Here is a 24085-nt window from a genome sequence, read left to right as displayed (position 1 = left end):
CACCCTCGCCTATTCACGAATCTTAGAGTGAGGAGTCAATAGGGGTGGAGGATCCCTACTGTCTACTTCAACCAACTTATGTTGGATGTAATTTTTAGGATTGCAATTGCCAAACTTGTGATACAAATGCCTTACATAAATAGATGATGTTCTGAAAAAAGAACAAGAGCAACTTATGAGAAACTTCAAGTAAATAGATAATGTAATTGCAAAAGAGAAGGTTGTGAACAATAGTTAATTGCAAGGAAAAGGAATGCACAAATAGATGAAATCAAAAGAGAGAAATTAGTCCATAAGACTCATTCAAATACTTTGCATGGGAAATTTAGAGAACGCGAACCATATTGCATGAAGTCTGAAGTAAATGAAAGTGAAAGCAACAAAGATAAATCACTCAACACATTCAAGAAGATACCTTCCCCAAAAGGAGAAGGGGGGAATGCATATGCGAAAATTCCTAGCTCCCAATAAAAAATGTTAAATTTTATAAGTGAGGTTTCCCTTATATGATGAGGGAGATATGGATTTCTTGCTCTTTGGGAAAAGTTTACTAATGTTTCCCTCCAAGGGGAATGGTACTCTTTCCCAAAGAATTTATTACAAAAGAGAGAGTTTAGTTGAATAGAAGGTTACAAGTCCCTTTTGAGTTTGGCTCTTCAAGATCCACAACCTAAAAGAAATAGGAAGAGAGACTCCCTTAAATGTTACAGAAGGAAAGAATTTCCTCAAACCAATAAAAAATGTTAAATTTTATAAGTGAGGTTTCCCATATATGATGAGGGGGATATGGATTTCTTGCTCTTTGGGAAAATTTTACTAATGTTTTCCTCCAAGGGGAATGGTAATTTTTCCCAAGGAATTTATTACAAAAGAGAGAGTTTAGTTGAATAGAAGGTTACAAGTCCCTTTTGAGTGTGGCTCTTAAAGATCCACAACCTAAAAGAAATAGGAAGAGAGACTCCCTTAAATGTTACAAAAGGAAAGGATTTCCTCAAAAGGATTCCCAAGAAAGTTAGGTTACAATGCTCTAATTTCAAGTCTCCTTTGATGAATCTTTGGAGGTGCCAATGCTTGAAGGAGAAGGAACACTCCAAGTTTGTCCAAGAAAATGCCTTTCGGTGCCCCAAAATAGCCAAGGAAAAGGTGCCTGAAAGGTGATCAAATGAGTCCCTAAAGAGGCCTCTTTCGTTGCCCCAAAAATCCTAATTTGAAATTGTCCAAAGAAAGCTCAAGAGGAGGTTTTCCTTGCTTGCAAGTCAACCTTATGAACGTGTGAATAAGGCAGCAAAGTAACAAGAATTAGTGGGGCTCAATGTCTCATGGAAAATCCAAAAAACAAATGTGAGCAAAGTTAGAACCTAAGCTTTGGTAAATTATCGACTTTAATTATCTAAGGGAAACAGTTTCGTTTGTCCAAGGAAAACAAGGGAATCTTGGTTTCTTTGGACAAATGGGACTACTATTAACACAACAATCCCTTAGAAGAGACTGGAAGTCCTAAATCGTCAATGTAAGTGCAAACAAGTAACCCAAGTCCGTGAAATTCCTTTGATGGAAGAAAGCCAATTAGGGGCCGTGGAGCCCTCTCGAATATTTCTCTAAGATCAAAACTTGGCAACCCTTTGGAAGTGTTTCGAATGAATACTCCTAGTTTGCATGTATATTGGGGATAACCTGCAATTACACACCAAAACTTCTCCACACACTTGTTAGCAATAACTGGAGACTTTGCAAGAGAACAAGATGATGGTGTGCTATTCACAAGTACCCACAATGATTAGCTCAAATGCAAAAGTCTACCAAATGAACAGTAAACACTTACTAGTCACTCCCCTGAGATAAAAACTATCCCTCCAGGGATCTAAGCATACAAGATATGTGACGTAAATTAAAACATCAACATGTTACCTCCATCACCAAGCAAGACAAAGCACCTTCTGACCTCCAAAGTCTTTGATATTATTTAGAGAAATGATAGAGTATAGATGCCAACAATGTTTTCCCAAGCATAAGGTTTCAACAATGCAAATGATAGAGCCCACTGGGTCTCTTTATACAAGTATGGGTCCTGGGAGCAAATCCCAATGCTAATTCGAGTTTCCAAGTGGCAGCATGAATGAGATTCCCATGAGGTCGAATTCCATATGTGGCAGAGACTGCTGAAACGAATTATCCTTGTTGGCCTGTGTGTATCTCCCTTATGTTGATGCGAGTTTAGCTTCTTTCCATGTGTGAGGATGAGTGGAAGTAAAGATGGAGCAGACCTCCACCAAATCTGGGCTAACTCAGAGCCCTCAACGAGTGTCAACCATAGTTCCAATCAGAATTGCTTGTAGGTTGCCAGAGAGTTGTGCTTGGACTGTCTAGCTGATTGTGTGGAGGTTGGACTAGTACTGGCTGTGAACTCATGTAGATAAGAGGAGCTCATAGTGGAGACACACTCCACTTCAACTGAAGTATCAAACCTTAGCTGATCCTCCAAAATCTGCATGCCAACACGGGATCTCACCCTGCTGATATGGCAGTATGTGGGCCTCTAACTGCTAGTGATTTGATCCACTTGGAGGCCCACAAACTAAGTGATGATAATGTTTCTCAATCTCCCTTCAAACTACACTTTGACTTGAGTTTGATTTTCCACGTCATTTCACGTGTCCCTTTTGACTTTTGAGAGCATATTTAATGTGTCAATATTTATTTTTTTCGAATTTTTGCCACTTAATGGCATTAAGCTTAAGAAAAGTGGATTTTGAGGGGGGATTATTGATTTTTTGACCCTCAAAGTGGACCTTAGAAGAATGTTGGGATGAAGAGCATGATTTTCAAGCACTTATACACCCCCAACATTTTCTAGGCTCACTTATTTACAATTTTACATGAAAATTAATTAAAAATCCTGTCTTGCAGGAATTTGTAATAATTTTAAAAATTCTATAAAAACCTTGGTTACATGGGAACCACTCCCAAGAGGTGGGAAACTCGTTCCAGTGGTTCCCATGTTCCCGGGAGCTTTGGAACTACAATGGAGCATTCCCTTTTTAGGACGAACGACAACGGGAGCCAGGGACTGTTTTCAGAACTTTGAGGACGCCGACCAGGGAACTCAAGAGTGGAGTTTGCGAAGTTCCCAGCTGTGGGAATGCTGACATGACAAAAATTGGCGCAAATTTTCTCTTTGGTGCTAAAAAAATCCTGAATTCCCCTGGATTGGCGTGAAACCGACTCTGCCTCTGCTCCCAAACATCCATAATTTTTGGTTCATCGGGCCTTATCACTCATGAGTCATTCCATTATTGAGGTTTGTTGTTGAGAGCCAAAGGAGAGATCTGTGTTCACCCTAGCTAATTGTCAGACAGTGGGTTGAGCAGCGAACAGTGGGTTGAGCAACTAGCTGACCTAGCGCAACTGTAGAAGGAGGCTTGTGGGCGGCTGCTTGGGGTAACTGTTAATGTGTGTTTTGATGTGTAATTTTTTTTCTTGCATCTGCTCCAATGGCCTTTTGGGTTTTGATGTCTTTTCAGCTCCGGAGTGTCTGGTTTCCCTAGTAGAGAACATGGACAGGACTCTATACTTCTTCCTTGACTGATTTTATGGTTATTCCTGCCCTCCCAAAACTTCTACGAAGTGAAGAAGTAGGCAAGGATTTGGCCAGAAATCATGTGCCTATCGTGGCTGTAAGGAGGCTTGATTCTGGAGGAAAAGAAGGGGCCCTGATCTAGCTTCTTGCTAATCATTTCCTTGTTCAAGTTTTCCTTTTTCCAATTTACCTTTGTATTGTGTTTTCGAGATTGAAGATTTGGATGCAAATACCCAAATTCCCCCTCTCATATTTGCTCACAGAATAGAGCTTCGTCATTCATGTGTCATCTATCACTTATATTTGTTTATGGGGACGAATGTATATAACTTTGTGTATATTAGGTACATGTTTAGCATTTTTGACAGATATATATATATATATATATATATATAGTTTTTTTTTTTTAAGTTTTTGGTCGGCACTACACTATGTGAGTAAGTACGTTTAGGGATCCTCTACAACCGTTGCAAATTTTGTTGCTCACTAATTTGATTAATCCTGTATAATTGCAGGAACAGTCTGTTTTAGAAATTTTGCCACACACTTATTGCGACACATTAATATTTGGTGCAAGTGCAAGAAAAAATCTGTGAGTAATATTTCTTGACAACTCGTCGTTTTCACAATTTGATTTGATAAAATTGTAGTGGTAATTGATTTCTGTTTCAAATCAGTAAATAAAAAAATGGAGAACTGACTGTTAAGTCAATTTGCCTATTCCCTATATTAACTCTTTGATCGGCTGAGTGGGCCGTTGTTGAATTCTGTGCGTAAATGTTGGATTGAGGGATGTATGTGGCCTTATTTCATTAATTTAAATTAATATAAATGAATTAAATTAACCTAAATAAAAATAATTAGTTATATAATTCTAAACAATTTACACATTCATTTTCTTTTATATAATATAAAACACATTTAAATATAGGATTTCAAATACACTGTCTCATTTTCATTTACCATGTATTTTTATAAAAGCATTCTTCTATACTATTATCTAAAATTAAGAAAATATATATTACTTATTTTAAATACTTGTGTGCAGGTGATGGATTAATAATTTAAGTAATATATACGGAGGATGGGGATGGATTAAGTATATTAGGTACATGTTTATTTGTGTATATAAGTGCATGTTATTTTTTGATTTCTCATTGTACATTTTGTTTATAATGTGTTTTTTGTCCCTTATATTAATTAGGGAAATCATGGAGGGTGGTAGTTCAATACCAACAAGTGGATATGAAATTTTTTCTTTTCCTCCAATTCCAAGTGGCCAAGTCCAACAAAGCACAAACCCCAAGAAACCCTTGTTAAAGTTTGTGAAGAAAATTACTAAAAACAAGAAAAATAATAGTGGTGGTTGTGAAGAATGGGTGTGCACATTGTGTAACCATGTGTTTAAAGGAAGCTACACTAGGGTGTGGCATCATCTTCTATCCCTCTGGTGATGGGGTAAAGGGTTGTACATGTACTATTGAGAAAATGATGGAGTTGACAAAGCTTCATATGGATGCCCTAGGATCCAATGTAATGAACTTGGACAATGATTGTACTTTTAAAGTACCTAGATCTTCTTCTTATGATATGGAAGATTCGGTGAATCAAAATTTATCAAACTACTTTGAATCTGTGGGGGGGGGTCTACTTTTGGGAGGCGTAAGAGGTATGCTAGTTTTGCTCAAGAACAAATTTCTAAAATCTACAATTTATTACATAGGGATGAGGTTGATGATTCTATTGCCGATTTTTTGTTGTTATTGTGGCAAATGGAATTTCATTTAATGCTACTCGTTCTCCACATTACAAAGAAATGGTGCAAAAAATCATAGCTGTGGGCCAAGGTATGCACCTCCAAATTACAACAAAATGAGGACATCATTGTTAGATAAGGGGCGATAAGAATGCAGGGGCTTATGGCCCCCCCTTAAACAGTCTTGGATTTATTCATGATGTTCAATAGTCACGGGTGGTTGGACAGACATTCAACAAAGGCCATTGTTGAATATTATCGTTACATCTCCAGCGGGGCCCTATTTTTTAAGAGCAATTGATTGTAGTGGGAAACTAAAGGATGCTACCTTCATGTTTGAAGTATTGAAAGAAGCAATTGATGAACTTGGTCCTTCAAATGTAGTACATGTAATCACAAATGCAACGCCTGTTTGCAAAGCAGCGAGTTTGATGGTTCAATGTCGATATAGGCATATCTTTTGAACTCCTTGTTGTGTACATGCCTTGAATAATGTCCTCAAAGATATTGGCAAAATATTTTGGATTGCAAAACTCATTTTAGATGCAAGAGATGTACAAATGTACATTTGCAACTACCATGCCTCTTTAGCAATCTATAAGATGTATTCAAGGAAGAGGTTTTTGAAAATCGCAGAAACACGATATGCTACATACTTCATTCTTCTTCAATGCATGGTTGAGGTGCATGCATCCTTACAAGCCACTATTGTTTCTCAAGGGTGGAATGCATGGTCTGAATCTAAATCAATGCAGGCAAAGGAGATAAGAGAGCAACTTCTCAATGATGATTGGTGGTTGGATTGTAAATATGTTGTTTCAAACTCAATACTTCTCTTCACATGGTTGCTTATGCCCGTAATCTAAAGTGGTATATGGAGAGACAAAACAAAGTTCTACCCATTGATGATGAAGAAGTGAAACAAGGCTTTCTTGATGCCATAAGCAAAATCTATACACCTAATGAAGCAAATGTAATGCGGGAACAATTTATTGATTTTGGTACCTTAAACTCTTCCACATTCTCTCAAGATGCAAGGGTGGACATCAAGAGCTTTGGAATCTTGCCTCACGCTTGGTATCTCAGGTTTATAGTTCATCAACAACTGAAAGGAATTGGTCCACTTATAGTTTCATTCACTCTGTTAAGAGGAATAGGCTTACCTCTAAGAGAGTGAAGAAATTGGTTTATATGCATAGTAGTCTTCGACTTTGCTCAAGGAAGCTACCTGGGTATTTAGAGGGCCCTGCAACAAGATGGGATGTTGATGCTGAGGGTGCTTCTCAGATTGATGATGATGAGGATAACCCTTCATACCTTTGGATAACATTCTAGGTGATCTTGATATTGATGATGGTGATGATGGAATTGGAGTGCCTAGCGAGGCTCAAGCCTATATGGATAGTCTTGATGCCAAAGATTACACTCTATGATCATTTTCAACTTTAATGTTATATTTTGGCCTTTGAGCATTGTTGGACCATATATTACTTTGCCACTTTGGGCATTTGCCATTTTTTTTGACTATGTATTACATTGGGCATGGTAGCAATATGAATATTAATATGACGAGTTCTTTGATTTTCACTATGTTTCTTAATTTCAAAGGTGTCCCTGGAATCTTTTACAATTTTTGATTTTCAGTTTTGAATTTGACATTCATATAATGAATTAAAATTTTAAATTGATTTGAATATTTTGATTTAATAGTAATTTTGATTATTGAATGGATATTATTAATAAACTTAATATTATTATATTAAAATTTTAAGAAATATAAGAAATTTAAGTTATATAATTAAAAAATATTTTTTTTATTTTAATTTTTTTATTATATAATATTACCACTTCGGATTCGCTGTTTCCTGTAAATTTTGGGGAAACCTCTAGCTGTTCCGGACACCCATACCCAAGTTCCCAATATTCCCTCGTCCCAAAAACTTGTGCAACATAGATAAAAACGTAGTCAAATTTTGCGACACTTTAGAATCTAGATATTTCCTAGCATGGTAATATACATTGAATCTAGGCATTAGGATAGACCCAAGGCCCAATTGTCAAGCTGTACTCCAGTTTTTGAGGTGTGTGAGTGAAAATACTCGGCTAGTTATTCATCAATGAAAAGCGAGAATAATTAGCTTAGTGAAAAAAACACTCTAGAGTGGACTCACTTGATGATCGAGTCCCAAGTCGCGTAATCCTATTACAATAGTGCATAATGTTAAAACTGGCAACTAGGGCCAAACACCACATGGGTCATCTTATTTATGACAGTTGATATTTTTCTTGGATTCCTCTCTCTAAGAGGTGTAGGATTGATCTAGAGATTATCTGAGTCCGACTTGTACAAATGAAGTTATGAATTTATTTTGATTATGGACAAATTTCAAGGTCGGCTAGCAAACTCATGTAGGCTCAGAAGCCCAATAGTCACGTCTATTCATCCTCAACGTTGCATATAAATAGAAGGTGACTTAGACTCATTTCGACACACTCATCTTCACACATCTCTCTCTCCTCATTGATTGGGTACGCATTTCTGGGCAACATCTCTCTCCACACGTGTGAAGGAAAGAAGGATGAATTTTCTGTTTTGGGCGTTGACTGCGTTGATCGAATTTCAGGGGCAATTTGACCAAGTGTTGACCAGTAGCATTGACTTCTTTGATTGGGATTTTTGGTGGAGAAATTGTCCCAGCAAGCCGCATTTTTAGGTATAGAAATTGAGGCAATACATTGACTTTGACCAGCGTTGATTGTAGCTAGGGTTGACTGCAGGTTGACTATTTGACCAGATTTTGACTGGGTTGATTTCAGACTATTTTGAGGGTTGATTCATCTTGCTGTTTGGAGGCCGAAGTTGACCGAATTGTTGAGGGTCAAATCTGCCCTGTTGACCAACGTTGACTTTTCTGGTTAGGGCTCTTTTGTTGCTGTTATAAATTATCAGATTTGTAAATTGTACTATCTCTCTCTTTGCTAAACTATTGAAGACTATAAGAAGAATTGATCAAGGGTTTCCCCACATTGGGGTTTGTCCCTGGCTGGTGCCACATCTTGTGTCCTCTTGTCTTAGCTTGTCTTCTACTGTTTATGTTTATGTTCTATCTGCATTTTACTATCATGTTGATGTGATTGCTAAACTGGATATTGATATTGGGTTAATAAAGAAATTGAAGTAAAATTGCTCTTAAGCATAGAACATAGCATTGTTATCCTAAAATTAACAATCATGCTAGTGACATTTAATACAATTCGCCATAGAGTTACTGAATTTGAGAGAGAGAAAGTAGAGAGAGGAGAGAAAAAGGGTCAATAGGTGCCCTGTTGACTTCTGGACTTGTGAAAATTTTGATGAGTGCCTTATACATTGGGCCATGGGGTCTTCAGATTTTGCTTGGTACAACCTAGCAGATAACACTTAGCACTCCAAGACATACGACAAAATATAATAAAAAAGAGTAGTACAAGTAGAGAGAAAAGATGTGCTCCACTCCTCACATCTCTATTACAAGTGAGTGATGGATGAAAGAATAGAAAATTCTCCTCTTCCTCTATTTATATGAGAGATAATGGAGGCCAACAATGTCAAGTAGACCCAGTCCACTACAAAGGACCTACTTTACACACGTAGGTCCACACATGTGAAGTGCTACACTTTAGAGGGGTGTATGTTAGTTCAAAGGTGATGTTGTCAACAAGCAAGGCTTCAGGGCATGAACACTCCACAATATGGGTCCAATGCTCCTCCTCTACAAGCCTCCAAAACTCCAATACTTCAATACTCCTTACGCCATGGTGCTCCTTTGTCACTCCCTTAATCCAAGCTAGCACAAGTCTAAGTACATTCCTCCTGCAAGTTATCCAAGTGTGCACATGCTAGCTAGGGCTCTCAATGCTCTCTTGAATGCCCAATGCTCCTCCAAAGCAACCAACCTCTATGTGGCTAGCATGAAGAATGTCGCCAAAGTTCTCTAAAGGGTCTCCAACACTCCAGGGAAGAAAAACACACAAGCAGTCGTCAAGGGTCTAGCAATCAAAGAGCAAGTCACTTTCATATGTGCATATTCATCATGGAACAACTATAGGTCATCCATACATGTAGTTTTTATCTTTTATATCTAATTTTGGTCACTAATTCTTCTACTTTAGTGCCCCTCCATTTTTGTGGCATAGAGTACTTTTTAAATACGTTATATGCACGTTATCCTCAATTCCAAAATATTAATACTTCAACTAATTCCATGCAAGTTTTGCATCTTTACATTTGGAAAATGTTTTATCATAGATTCGGTGTTTGGCAAAATTAAAATCAACAGGGTCTTCCAAATTTTGTGATGAGGTTCTGATCTGATGTAGGTTTGGTTTCTGTCCTGCTCATTATTCCTTATTAACAAAAATGATGTTTCTCCATTAAGACGGTCCGTGAACCATAATTTTTGCCATTCCATTTGTGAGATTCTGAGAGAGAATATTTGACCACTGAACACTTCAAAAAAATTCTGCAGAAATTCTGAGTATATGCTGAGGTATGGATTGTCTCAGAGTTGACCTTTGACATCCTCTGGCCTTCTTTGTTCTGCGGTGCTATCATGAAACTCCAGCTGCCTAATTTGCTGCTTTCAAAACTGGCACTTTTTACAATTTGGGCATTCTCTTTCAGTGTGCGAATGTGTTAACTTTAGGTATGTTCTATGCTTAGAGCAATTTATTTCAATTTTACAGTTAGCTCAATAACTTTTCCAGATTAGCAATCACATCAGCATTAAAGTAAATTGCAGATAGAACATAAACATAGATCGCAGAAGACAAGCCAAGACGAGAGGACACAAGATGTGGCGCTAGCCAGGGACAAACCCCAATGTGGGGAAACCCTTGATCAATTCTTCTTATATGTTCTTCAATAGTTCAGCAGAGAAAGAGAGAGAGAGATAGTACATTTACAACAAAAGTCAACATTTTGACTTATAATAGCATAGATCATCTCTAAGAAAATGATACATGAGGTAGGTGAACTCAGTTGAAGACATGCTGCTTCAACTGATTCTCCAAGGTGACTCCATCACCTATGTTAAATTTGGACAACTAGGTCCAAACTCCATGTTCTGATGCTCAGATTAAGAGGCTAATATTTTTGTTGGATTCCTCTTTCTGAGAGGTGTAAAATCCATATAAAAATAGTCTTAATCCGATGAGCAGAAGTTATATTTTGAATTTATTATTCTTAATAAATTATATGTGCAAGGTCAGCCAGTTTTGTAATGTAGGCTCACATGCCCAACAGATGTGTCACACACCCTCATTGATGGATATATATACAGGAAAAGTTGGAGAGAATTTGATCACAACTCAACTCACATCTTCCTCTCTTATCTTAGAGAGTACGCTACCTGGAGGACGAATTTCAGCCACACGTGGGAAGGACAAAGAGGACAGACCGTACGGATTTTCTGCTGCTAGGGTTTCTGCTGCTAGGGTTTCGCAGAAAGTTTGACCAGCGTTGACTTTGGTCAACGCTTGGTCCAATCAAGCTGAAAATTGGTGGAAAGTTCGATTTTTGAAGGCGTACTATCTGGCACAAAAATCGAGGTCAAAGGGTTGACCGTTTTTCTGCTGCATTGACTTTTAGCTTGCTGCCCCTGCGTTGACTTTTCAGGACAGCGTTGACTTTTGTAGAACTGACTTGGGTTGACTCATCTACTGGTTGGACGGTTGTTGTGACACATGCTGGGCTGGCTGACCAAAGGAGACTTTGCTGGTTGAAGCATCCTGTTGACCGCCGAAACGAACACATACATTTTTCTTGTTTCTGATTTGTCTTCTGTAAGATCTGCTTATATGTTCTATCTGCATTTCGCTTATCTACTTGTATGATTGCTGTGAGAAAAGTGAAATTGCTCTTAGCATAGAACATCTTCAAAATTTAACATGGTATCAGAGCTGAGGTGAAGACAAACTCTATCTATAGCAATCATCATCGAAGGAAATGGATTCCTCTAAGCTTGAATTCAGGGAGAATGACAAGCTGACTGGAAGTGATGACTTCCATGCCTGGAAGATGTTATTAGATCTCAAATTAGAAGATCATGATCTCCTAGATCATGTGACAGGGAAGATTCAAGAACCTCCATCAAATGCCTCTGCTGCTAAACACAAGTATAAGAAGAGAATCAAAAAGGTTAAGAACACCTCTACGTTTGAAGTGTGGATCTGAGGCAAGGATGAGGAGAGTGCAGCCAAGTTTAGGAGAGGTTCTTCTCTGCGTTTTGGTGCAGATTTCTCTGTGGAGAAAGCCACAGCTAGAAGGTACCTAAAGAGCAGATGTGTGGACAGTTTGTGGCATGTCTCCCTTGCTAAACAAAACCACAGATCAGCGGTAAGGTTAAAGGGTTTTCTGTGCATAATTACAGTATTTGGGTATTCTGTTTTGGGCTGCAGGTGATGATGTTACAGCAGCATGCGTGGAGGTCTGTTGAGAGGCCGAGAGACCTAGTAAGGGTCCTCTCGCCTAGCCGCAGCTCCTAAGGAGACACCGCAGCCCAAACTAAAGGTGTAAACCCTTGTCTAAATGTCAAACTCCTTGCTGTAGCAGATCCGAGATCTGTAGGGTGCCTTGAGGTGGTTTCTTTGGGACATACAACAGCAGATTGGAAGCCTAGTAGGATAGCAAAGGGTGACAAGGGAACACAGTGGTTGGAGGACTGTTGTGGTAGATTTTTGGAGGGTTTTTGGATGCCCTAACCTGAGATAAGAAGATACAGCAGTAAAGCACAGAAATCATGACAAGGAGGCAACAGCAAGGTGGTTGTAGATGACTCCTTGGTAATGTTTTGATTGATAGGTCAATCAGCTTGGAGGATAGGAGCTTATAAAAGGGAGGCAGCAATAGAAGAAGGCTTTTCTGGGATAGTTATGGCTGGGAATTCTTCTAAATAGGAGACATACCTATGGTGAGCTTGCTGCAGTCCTGTAGCAGTTGTTTAGAGGTCTAATCAAGCTTAAAAAGGGTGCAGGAATAGTCATCTAGGAGAGCGAGTTCCCAGATATGATAAAGGGAAGGAAGCTGCATCAAATTATGTAGTGGGCTGCTGTAGGTTTCAGTTGAAGCCCTAACCTGTAATCAAAGCTCAGTCCATGAACAAACAGTGACAGGATGGAAAAGTATCCCAATTGGAGCATGTCTTTATTCGAGGCAGCAAAGTCAGGTTTATGGTTATACCTGATATGCTTAAGAATGCTCCTATGTTCAGGCGTCTAGATGCAAGGAAGGTGTATGTAAGGGCTGTGCTGAAGGAAAACATACAAGGGGACCTTTCCCCTCAAGTGTCACAAAGACATCTGAGATATTGCAACTGGTCCATTCTGATCTTTCCGGTATGTTGCCTGTAACATCCCTGGGGGGATGTTCTTACTATATGACATTTACTGATGACTTCTCTCGCAAAACCTGGATATACTTCTTGAAGAAGAAGGATGAGGCTTTCATGTGGTTCCGTACCTTCAAAGCCTTGGTGGAAAATATGACCGGAAAGAAGATCAAGATTTTGAGGACTAACAATGGCACTGAATATGAGTCAAATGAGTTCAAAGACTTTTGCAGAGAAGCTGGCATTAAGAGGGAGACTACCACTGCACTCTCTCCACGTGTTTGGGTTTTGTGGACAGAGAGATCTAGAGGAGAATCCGCAGCTCTAAAGAGCCCTTATACGCTGTCCCAAGAGGCCCTTACACGCTAAGAATAGGAGCCCTAAATCTGCAGTATATTGGGCCCTAAATCTCTGTTTTATTGGGTGCAGGTAAGGGCATTTCCAGTGAAGGAAGAGGGGACGTTTAGGTCACTCCTATGACTGTTTCGGAGTGAAAATTAACCAGCAGAAAGGCCTCAATAAAGGAGACAAAATTCTGGGTTGATTTGAATATTATGTGCGGGCTGGAAACTCTGTTTCAGCAGGCCGTGGGTACAGGAAGCCACCTGTGGTAGGCCGCAGGCCCTTACCCCACTGAAAAGGCATTGCGTGGGACTGTTTTGGGGCTAGATTGAGCCCTAATCAACAGCGTGGATGCAGAGGACTTATACAAGGGTAGCACATAGTTTTTTGAAAGCTGTTTGGTGACTTGGTTAAGGGCTGTTGCAGCATATGGATGCCCTAACCAGTCACAATTAGGAGCAGCAGCGAAAACAGATTGGAACAACAATTTATGCCTTGTGTTGGGTCAAGGAATTTGATCAGTTTTGGATCAGATGGTTGGGCAACCTGTGGGAGCAAATTTGGAGGCTTGATTGGGTGATCGTAAGCCTCAATTAGTGCAGATCTGACAGTGTTGTAGTGTTGCAACGTGATGATGCAAAGGCAGCATGGGTAGCATGCAGCGTGATGATGCATAGACAGCAAAGAAGATATGAATCTCCACTAGGAGTATATTACAATGAAAAGACCAGATCTGTCATTCTTGTTGATTTGGGGTAGCAATGTGATGCTGTATAATGAGAGCAACATTACAGTCATTGAGGTGCAGATCCATGATGATTGAGAATTGACTATGACGGTATATTTGCACCTGTGGCTCGATATACCACCATCCGATCCATCTTAGCCCTTGCTGCTACGCAAGGATGGAGTCTTCATCAGATGGATGTCAAGACCGCTTTTCTGCATGGTGCAATAAAGAAAGAGGTGTATGTAGAACAACCTCTGGGATTCGAAGTTCAAGATCAAGACACTTATGTCTGCAGGTTGAAGAAAGCCCTCTATGGGTTAAAGCAAGCACCCAGAGCTTGGTATGAGAGGATGGATAGTTACTTGATGAAGCTGGGCTCCACTCGAAGCAATGCTGATCCAAACCTTTACTTTAAGGTTGTGGAAGGAAAGCCTCTCATTCTAGTGCTGTATGTGGACGACCTCTTCCTGACAGGTGGTGACCCTCTCATTCATCAATGTAAGAGGGAGCTTGCTGCTGAGTTCGAGATGAAAGACCTAGGACTGATGCACTATTTCCTAGGCCTGGAGGTCTGGCAGAGACCTGGAGAGATTTTCCTTTCTCAAGGAAAGTATATTGTGAAGCTTCTGGAAAGATTTGGGATGGTGGACTGTAAGTCCGTATGGAACTCAACTTTAAGAAGTTGAGTGGCAGCGCTGCAGGGCCTATCTTGGCCAATCCTACTGAGTATCGTCAACTCATAGGAGCTTTGATGTTCTTAGTGAACACCCGTCCGGACATATGTTTTGCAGTGAATACTTTGAGCCAACAGATGGTTGAGCCTCATCATTTTCACTGGGTTGGTGCCAAGAATCTTTTGAGATATCTTCGTGGCTCGATAAACCATGGGCTGAGATACACTGCCGGGAGTGTGATACTCCGGGATATACTGATGCCGATTGGGCTGGCAGCGTGGTGGATCGTAAGAGCACATCTGGATGCTGTTTCAATCTTGGTTCTACTTCGATCTCATGGATGAGCAGGAAGCAGAAGTCGGTGGCTTTGAGCACCGCGGAGGCCGAATACATTGCTGCTAGTATGGCCTGTTGTGAAGCAGTTTGGTTGAGGAAGCTCTTCAATGAGCTGTTCCAACATGTGCTAGATACCACTGTAATACTCTGTGATAATCAGAGTGGGATTCGTATGACTGAGAATCCTGTGTTCCACGACCGATCCAAGCATATTGATATCAGGTACCACTTTATCCGGGATATGGTACAGCGAGGCGCCGTAAGGCTCGATCATATAGGAACTGATGAGCAGGTCGCGGATATTCTCACTAAGCCCCTGGGGAAGGTCAAGTTCCTAACCTTCCGTGAGAGTCTTGGTGTCGTGGAAAGACCCTATGATGTGGGTCTTGTTGGACGATGAGCTCTGGGAGCTCTGGGGGGCTTTGGGGATAGCTTCTCGGAGCTATAAGCACTCATAATGCTTCTGCCCCACCCTTGTGATTATTGAGCTGGTTCGCCACTCTTTTAATCTGTGCCCCGTATGCATCCTACCCATTGAGTTCAGGGCTCATGGGAAGTACCTCTCATTTGGCCAATGAGGTGTGGAAAAGCTAGAGACTATTAGCAAAGACTGATGGACGCATCAAAGATTGCCGTACTCTCTATCTAGGATGGCATGGTCCAACCACTTGATCTGGGATCAAGATTTGTGAGGTCTGGGACCTCTAGACTGATTATGTCAGTCGGGGAATGATGTCTTTGTGACTGACCCACTTCTGTTCTGAAATAAAGAAGCCAGCAAAGCAAGTTTCGGCGGGATGACTCACGATGTTAATTGCACTAATAGATGGAGTTCTCCCTAGTTGAGAGGGAGTGTTAAATTTGGACAACTAGGTCCAAACTCCATGTTCTGATGCTCAGATTAAGAGGCTAATATTTTTGTTGGATTCCTCTTTCTGAGAGGTGTAAAATCCATATAAAAATAGTCTTAATCCGATGAGCAGAACTTATATTTTGAATTTATTATTCTTAATAAATTATATGTGCAAGGTCAGCCAGTTTTGTAATGTAGGCTCACATGCCCAACAGATGTGTCACACACCCTCATTGATGGATATATATACAGGAAAAGTTGGAGAGAATTTGATCACAACTCAACTCACATCTTCCTCTCTTATCTTAGAGAGTACGCTACCTGGAGGACGAATTTCAGCCACACGTGGGAAGGACGAAGAGGACAGACCGTACGGATTTTCTGCTGCTAGGGTTTCGCAGAAAGTTTGACCAGCGTTGACTTTGGTCAACGCTTGGTCCAATCAAGCTGAAAATTGGTGGAAAGTTCGATTTTTGAAGGCCGTACTATCTGGCACAAAAATCGAGGTCAAAGGGTTGACCGTTTTGCTGCTGCGTTGACTTTTAGCTTGCTGCCCCTGCGTTGACTTTTCAGGACAGCGTTGACTTTTGTAGAACTGACTTGGGTTGACTCATCTACTGGTTGGAGGGTTGTTGTGACACATGCTGGGCTGGCTGACCAAAGGAGACTTTGCTGGTTGAAGCATCCTGTTGACCGCCGAAACGAACACATACATTTTTCTTGTTTCTGATTTGTCTTCTGTAAGATCTGCTTATATGTTCTATCTGCATTTCGCTTATCTACTTGTATGATTGCTGTGAGAAAAGTGAAATTGCTCTTAGCATAGAACATCTTCAAAATTTAACAACCTATCATTGTGCTGCACCTCACTGTGTTGCATCGTGCTGCACCCATCATTGCTATGCTAGACCTCATTATGCTTCACTAATCATGACTGTACCCATCACTGTACTGCATCTCATTGTAGCATTTAATATCATTGTACTATACTAGTAAGTGTTGCACATAACATGCTACACTTTACTTTGTCATGATGCACATCATTGTGCTGTAGCACTTTACATCATGCTGCCGCTTATCACAATGCTGTCACTGCTCATACTGCTGCACCATGATTGCTTGCTGTTCCATGCAAGCACCATGTCCTTGCTGTCCCATCTACCTTTACTGCACCATGTGATCTTGCTGTCCCATCTTCCTTTGCTGCACCATGTGACCTTGCTGTCCTATCTTCTTTTGCTGCACCATGTGACCTTGCTGTCCCATCTATCTTTGCTGCACCATGAGACCTTGCTGTCCCGTCTATCTTGCTGCCAACACACCATACAAACGCTGCTGTTTGTCACTTCATTTCTGCTGTAATTTCTGGGACTGGTTAGGGCACACAACAGTCCCTAACCGTCCTCAAATCTGGCCCAGAATTTCCCTTATGAAATGCGGCATAGGCAAGTGTAAACCCTCTGCCTCCACGCTGAAGATGAGGGTATAACATGACCCCAAAACAGCTCACGCTGTCCCATGTATCTTTGCTGTAGCTTATGGCCCACACATCAAACCAAAACAATCCTCCTCTGCTTCAGCCCTCTAGGAAGATAACTTGGCCCTCCTACAGCAACTCGACCTTCACATATGACCCTGAAACAACCTCCAAAAACCCACGCTGTTTGGTCTTCCTTACTGCGGCTAGGGCATGATAGATCTGCGTATTTGGGCAGCGTGAATAGGTCTTCTTCACTGTGCTATGTCTCTCCTTTAGGCAGCGTAGAGGGCAGGTTGGGCAGCGTATAGAATCAGGGGTCTTCTCCCTTGGACTACGGCTAGATCTTCCACTTTAGGACTGCGGCTAGGGCATCCTTTAAGACTGTGGTTAGGGCATCCTTCTCCTAGATTTCTCTTCCACTAAAACCCAAAGCGAGTGGAGAGAAAATGAAGAGAGAAGTGTGTGTAAAATGACTCTCAAGTCATCTCCTTTTATACTAAAACGTTGAGCACATGTGGGGGTTATTTGGTTGCTGGCCGACCTTGACGAATTGTCTTATAACACAAATAAATTCACAACTCCATGAATACTTATCGGAATAGGATGATCTTTAGATCAATCCTACACCTCTCGATGAGAGGAGTCCAAGACCCACATGGAGTTTGGCCCTAGTTGCCAATTTTAACAGAATGCTAGGCACACAAACATGTTTGCTTGCCCCTTCAAATCTATGCTAGGCCTAGGTCATCGCGTTCATGTCCATGTTTGAGTTCATGTTCATGTTCGAGTTCGGCGGCTTTGAAGTTCGAATAAAGTTTGGCAGTTAAAATTTTGACAATAAAGTTCAACATTAAATTTGACATACCAAAAATTTGAAAATATATACGCATATGACAGAAATAAATAAATAAAGAAAAGACATGCCTTCCTTTGCTATTCAACTGAATGTTTATCCAATAAATAAGGAAATATTTTTATTTTTCAAGCATGAAAATAATGCGAGAAGTGCCCTGGATGGCCATTTTGCAACTTCTCCGAGGACATGGGCACTTTATAAAAATAGATTAATGTTTGAGGCTGGCTCTTTTCTGACCCAAAATTAATTATAAACATAAATAAAATTAATATGTGAATGAAAGGAGTCAAAATCTACTTCTTGTTAGATAATAATTATGAACAATCTCTGAACAATCACTGTAAGCTTAAAACTAAAGTAAATCAAGTTTTGCTATCTATAATTAATATATGTTTTTTTATTAAGAAAAATGCCTTACTTTCATGCGTATTTTTCTTTCTATCTGCCAATTTTGATTCCATTAAATAATTCCATGAAATGTGATGACATTTATTTTGCAATTTTAACAGTTGCAGTAGGAAATTAAATTCAATAATATATCATCCTGAAATTACAAATCTTTACATCAACCATTTTCGACACACAAAGGGGAAATTTTGGCTTAAACAAGCCCCGCTATGTCCACTGTTCAAGACATATGCATAAAAGATTCATCTACTTATACATCCACATTTTGTGAACTTGAACAAATAAGTCCGAAACAGCGGATGCTGATTCAGGATTCGGGAGGCTGGGAGATAGTAGCCGCCCATTACTAGAAAATTCTCAGATTAAGCACTGTCATATTGACTTGGTAAGATGCTCCTTTGACATTTATCTTGATGGCTTTTCGATCTACAGGCGGCAGGGGTCGACAGTGCTGATAGGAGTGTGGACACAGGCAGCTGGGGTCCAGAGTGGAGCATTAGGTTGCCAGCGCAATCACTGTTTATAGTGTTTTGATTCTTAATTTCATTTAATTATTAACCCGAACATAAGCTGAATTTATTTGAATTTAAAGCGATTTTTTCTTCTTCTTCATATTCACATTTGTGTTCGCGTTCGGGATCGAGTTCGGGTTTGTGTTTGGCAAACTGAAACGAATTTATTCGACATGCATTTAAGTTCGGCGAACTTCGAACCTGAAGGATTTTGTTCGCCGAACATAGTGAATTAGGCTAGGGCAATATTACTTTGTTCTTTATTCTTTAAGGACTCCAAAACTAAGTCTTGTGCCTTTCCCATTCTCCGTTTCTACCAATGACCCTCTTTCATGGATTTAAAAACAAGCACGCAAGAAAACCTACCAACCCCCCGACAATGTATTAATGCTGTGCTATCACTACACTCCGACTGCCTGCTTTGCTGCTTTTAAAACTTGCACTCTTTACAAGTTGGGCATTCTTCTTCAGTATGCAAATGCTAGGCACATAAATATGTTTGCTTGCCTGTTCAAATCTATGCTAGGGCAAACTTACTTTGTCCTTTATCCTTCAAGGCCCCCAAACAGTACTGCTTCTACACAAACTGTGTCTCTCTTCTACTTCAGTGTCTTTCCGGTTCTCTGTTTCTACCAACGACCCCTCCTAGATTTAAAGGACAGCAATCAAGCATCCTAACCCCCTGACAACGTATTGATACAATGTCTGGTTCAACTTCAAACTTTACACGGAGAAAAGTTACTGCCTCTCTAGGGAAGAACTACCCTGTTATTCATACAATGTCTGGTTAACTCCTGTGGTGAATCTACTATAACATTTTTCTCTCTACAGAATTACAAATGGCTGCTTCACAAATTTACAGGTCACAAACTTACTGGTGGCTTCACAAATAGTCTACTTTCTTTTGTTATAATAGTCTACTTTCTTTCGTGAGTGTCGAACTTTATGAAATAAAAATATATTAAACACTATTGGAATAGATATTCTAACGGATTTTATTTACTATACCTTGGTATGCTTTCCACCTTGACTTTTCTCTCTTCTCAGAAAACCAACACCTTTGCCCTTTTCAGTTTCCAAACAGGTGCAGTCTCCGTTTCAGTGGCTCCAACGCCTTAGAATGCTCTGATACTATTACGACAAGAAATTACAAGCGAGGTGCATGATGGGCAAATATGATTCGTTAAGAATGAGGTAACAAATACACCATTCTAACATAACCCAAAGAAATGACGAGAGAATTGTGCATGATAATCAAAGAAATAGGTAATAAAGACACCATTTCAACATAACTGATTTAATACCCGGTGGTGTGTTTAAATAACCAAATACTCACTTTTTTACACGACTTAAGACACTAGTCGGAGTTGCATTTTCATTTGGATTTAAAGTTTTTGGAAAGTAAATACTAGTGCAGCCATATAAATTAAATGGCTTGTAAACTCGGATAGGCATCATAACATTTACCTCATGATAAAAAAATCTAAAAATTACAATTTTATTTTAAATTATTATTATTATTAATTATAAAAATAATTTATTTTAAATTATTATTATTATTAATCATAAAAAGAATTAACATATGTTTTAAAAGTTAAAACATATATACATTAAATAACATGTGAAAATAATGGAGATTCACCCCCACTTTACCCTGTAGATACAAAGAAATTTGCTCTGGACTTGCACTTGACACTGATTGCATGGCTGGGAGGGGAGGAACATCCCATACACTGAACCCTGAACTTTGAAGAATAGTGTAACAAGCCATCATCATATCTAGTGAACCAACAGGCCATTGGCCATGCAAAATTGTAAAGTTTCTCAGTACTTTCAGCCTTTTCAATTAGCCCTCTATTCGCTCTGTCAACCTCTTTGGGAGTGATTAACCTCCTTTAGTCTACATCCGTATGATCGAAAACATAAAACACTTATTTGGACTCTCCACAACTTGCAGCTCTATCAAGGCCGTAGTTATGGCATGGAATTATGCCATGTCTGTTAAGGCAGGATCTTGCCCCAGATTTCCTAGCAGATAGTGGACACAATCATCTTGTCAAGCAAATAAGACAAACTCTTGCATTGTATGGATAGTAGACATTGCTAGAGTCTTGCTTATTTTGAACGATGGAAATATCTGCAGTATATCAGGGGTAAAGACAAATACAGTTACGGTAAATAGTAAATGTTAAAGAGTGAGACATTGATTGTTTGATTTACATAGATCATCGAAAGCCGTTTGCTGTCTTTGCGTTTTTCTCTTTTTGTGATATCAGGAAGAATACCTGATATGATTCCAAGGAGATTGCTCTACAACATGGGTGCTATAATGCTATTTGATACCGTATAATTTAATGTTTTCTGAGCTGAGCTGTATTTATTGTGAGATGACGATTGACTAATTCACTATTTGTTTACATGCACCAGCTTACAAAAATTTGGGAGGTGCCGGTAAAGTTGCTGCTGAAGTTGACAATCCCATCCATACGTTCCACAGAATGGAGCCGATTTTATGCATCTGCCAACATAGTACTATGTCCACTTGCCCTTTTATACTTCTGTAGCTCTTTCATCCCTTACCACTATCCTGTGGTATTTCTAATACCAAATGTGCATTTTCCTTTGTGGATGGTGGTGCTAGCACAAAGCTGTTCCATAGGGGTTGCACATTATTTAATTGTGAGTGAGCCACCGGATGAAGAGCAGAAATTAGCAGTCGTTGTGGCATTTGTTATGAGTGTATGTTGGATTTCATTTATAGCTGGAGAGCTGTTGGGTTGCTTAGCGGCACTTGGTGTCATATTAAAGTTGTCACCAGCTTTATTGGGTCTGACAGTATTGGCTTGGGGAAATTCCATTGGGGATCTAGTTGCAGATGTTGCAGTTGCAAAAGCTGGGCAACCAGCCATGGCCATGGCTGGTTGCTATGCAGGGCCTATGTTTAACATGCTTATTGGGCTGGGGCTTGCACTTGTAATGCGCACGGCCCACTCATATCCGTCTGGCTATTACCTTAATTTTCACATGAGTATTGTTGTTGCATTTGGTTTTCTGTTTTTGAGCTTACTTGGCTCATTATTTGTAATAACATGGTCAAGGTTTCAGGTCCCTCGATTCTGGGGATTTTTCCTTATTGCTTTGTATGTTCTCTTTGTTGTTGTGAGTTTAATGATTGCAAATATAACGTGAAAAAGAGAGCTATTTCTTTAATGAGCTTTATTTGACAATTTGAGACTAAATCTTGTATGTACCTTTGCATTTCTGTTGATGAAAAGGAGTTTTAATAGATTATATGTCATCAATCACTGTTCTTCGTTGGCAAGTTTGGATGAGTTGCATTTTTTATCCTCCAATGCTGTTTATCATTATATGGGAAATGCTGGTTGGAGTGATCTCATAGAGTTTAGATGGCCCCATTCAACCAATATTTGGATTTCTCTTGTTATTTGGCACTGATGCTTTTGCTCTATCTTGCTCTTGCCTATAATGTCCTATACTGGGGGGTTCGAATGGTTGTTTATATCGTATAAATAACTGATGTGCTGCATACTGGACTCCAGAATGATGGGATTATAAATTTGGTGGGTTTATTTCAATGATCTCCATTTTGTTTTGGGATTTGTTAATTGGTATTTTGATTTACAAATCTGGCATGTTTTCATTGTTTCCTATAAAACACATTTTCTGGCTTGTATGATGTGATTGACTTTAGTGGTCCTTTTTGTATCAGCATGGATTTACTTCAGTTCTCTGCTTTAATGCCACTGATTAAACGCTAATTTTTGCGCAAAAAATATCAATGCATAATGTTTCAATGAGTGGAGAAAGTGGCAAGAACAACGTGGGGGAAGAAAGGGTTAAGAAACCACATCGCAGAATGAAGTCATCAAATGGAAAAATTTAGCATTAGGTACATATGCATTTTCCAACAGGTTTTTGTCTTGTCTTGAAGCGATGGCTGATTGATGTGAAAACAGGTGTTCCTGTATCAAACAATCGGACAGCGACTGAGTGGACGATCTTGACGACACATCGTTTTTAAATGGTCCTTGGTATTGGTTTTAGTTAATTGCTTTATTGGTTCTAAATTGGGTCGTTTTCTGTGGTTTTAAGGAAACACTCTCTCGTGAAATTTCGCATTGTGGGGGAGGGTAACGTGCTCACGAGAAGTTCGTTCCAACATTGTCGTATCTCTTTGGAAAAACTGTAATCAAGTAGTTTCCGATTTGGTTATTGAAGGTACAAAATCCCATAGTCAGTAGAAAATTGCTCTAAACAACATCTCATATAGTGCGTTCTGGATGGAGAAATTTGTTCTAAACAACATCAGATGATATTTTGTTTGAGTTGAGAATTCTTACATAAATATAAACGATCTTTGTACCATAATGAATCATTTTTTCAAATAAATATATCATATGCATTGGGATCTCGCTGCAACTTTTGAATGAGTGTCCATACTTCTTTGTCATTCTTCCGTTCATCCCTTGTTTCAATGATGTAATCATGTTCGATAATAGAAATAGAACAGAGCATTGCTTCCACATCCTTATCCTTTTTTGAGAGTGCATCTGTAATAACATTTTGCTTCCCTTTTTAATACATGGTTTCAAAGTCATAACCCAACATCTTTGTAATCCATTTTTGTTGTTCTTTTGAAGATCATCTTTGTTCCAAAAAATATCTAAGACTATCATGGTTTGTTTTTACCTTGAAGTGAATTCCTATTAGGTAAGTTCGCCATTGCTTTAGTGCATGTAGTATTGCCAACATTTTCTTTTCATAAATAAATTTGTATAAATACTTTTTGTTTATTGGACGACTTTTAAAAGCAATGGGTATTTCTTTTTGCATTAAAACACCACTATTTCTATTTCTTGAGACATGTAGAAATTCCTTATAGATTCAAACTGCAGATTGTAATATGTTAAAACAATTGACTTGAATCTACTCCACTCATTAGCGGAAACAATAATTGATCGACGAAATCACGAAACGGAAAAAGAAGAATTCAATCACACAACACAATAATTTTTTTGGGGAAAATTATAGCTAAAAACCCATGCTATCTGTATATTGCATTAATCAGAAAATTTGAGAAGATTACAATGCTTTGCTCAAGCTCAAGCAAACTTTGCACCATCACAATCTATATCACTGCTTCACAAACAAGCTCCAACCAATACTTAGCCAA

The 24085-nt window shown here is 39.4% G+C and overlaps 1 protein-coding gene across 3 annotated transcripts in view; it reads left to right on the top strand.

The window, feature by feature from the left end:
• CAX11 (cation exchanger 11) overlaps nt 1–22193 on the top strand; it is a 29345-nt gene extending 7152 nt beyond the window's left edge. The window contains exons 2-4 of one of the 3 annotated variants that reach the window (XM_089420501.1): nt 4093–4169; nt 18812–18879; nt 21319–21655. In XM_089420501.1, coding sequence (XP_089276627.1) covers nt 4093–4169; nt 18812–18879; nt 21319–21455 — 282 coding nt within the window. In that variant the 3' untranslated portion in view covers nt 21456–21655. Of the gene's footprint in view, nt 1–4092; nt 4170–18811; nt 18880–21318 lie in introns of all 3 variants that reach the window. The other 2 variants (XM_089420502.1, XM_089420500.1) reach the window with 2 other exon arrangements.
• The last annotated feature ends 1892 nt before the right edge of the window (nt 22194–24085 follow it).

The sequence above is a fragment of the Pinus tabuliformis genome, chromosome 4_1 (genome assembly GCF_031772625.1).
Source record: "Pinus tabuliformis cultivar Carrire ecotype Pingquan chromosome 4_1, CPIR1, whole genome shotgun sequence".
Taxonomy (NCBI): domain Eukaryota; kingdom Viridiplantae; phylum Streptophyta; class Pinopsida; order Pinales; family Pinaceae; genus Pinus; species Pinus tabuliformis.
Note: the sequence above shows the minus strand (reverse complement) of the source record. Positions and strands in the feature narration are given on the sequence as shown.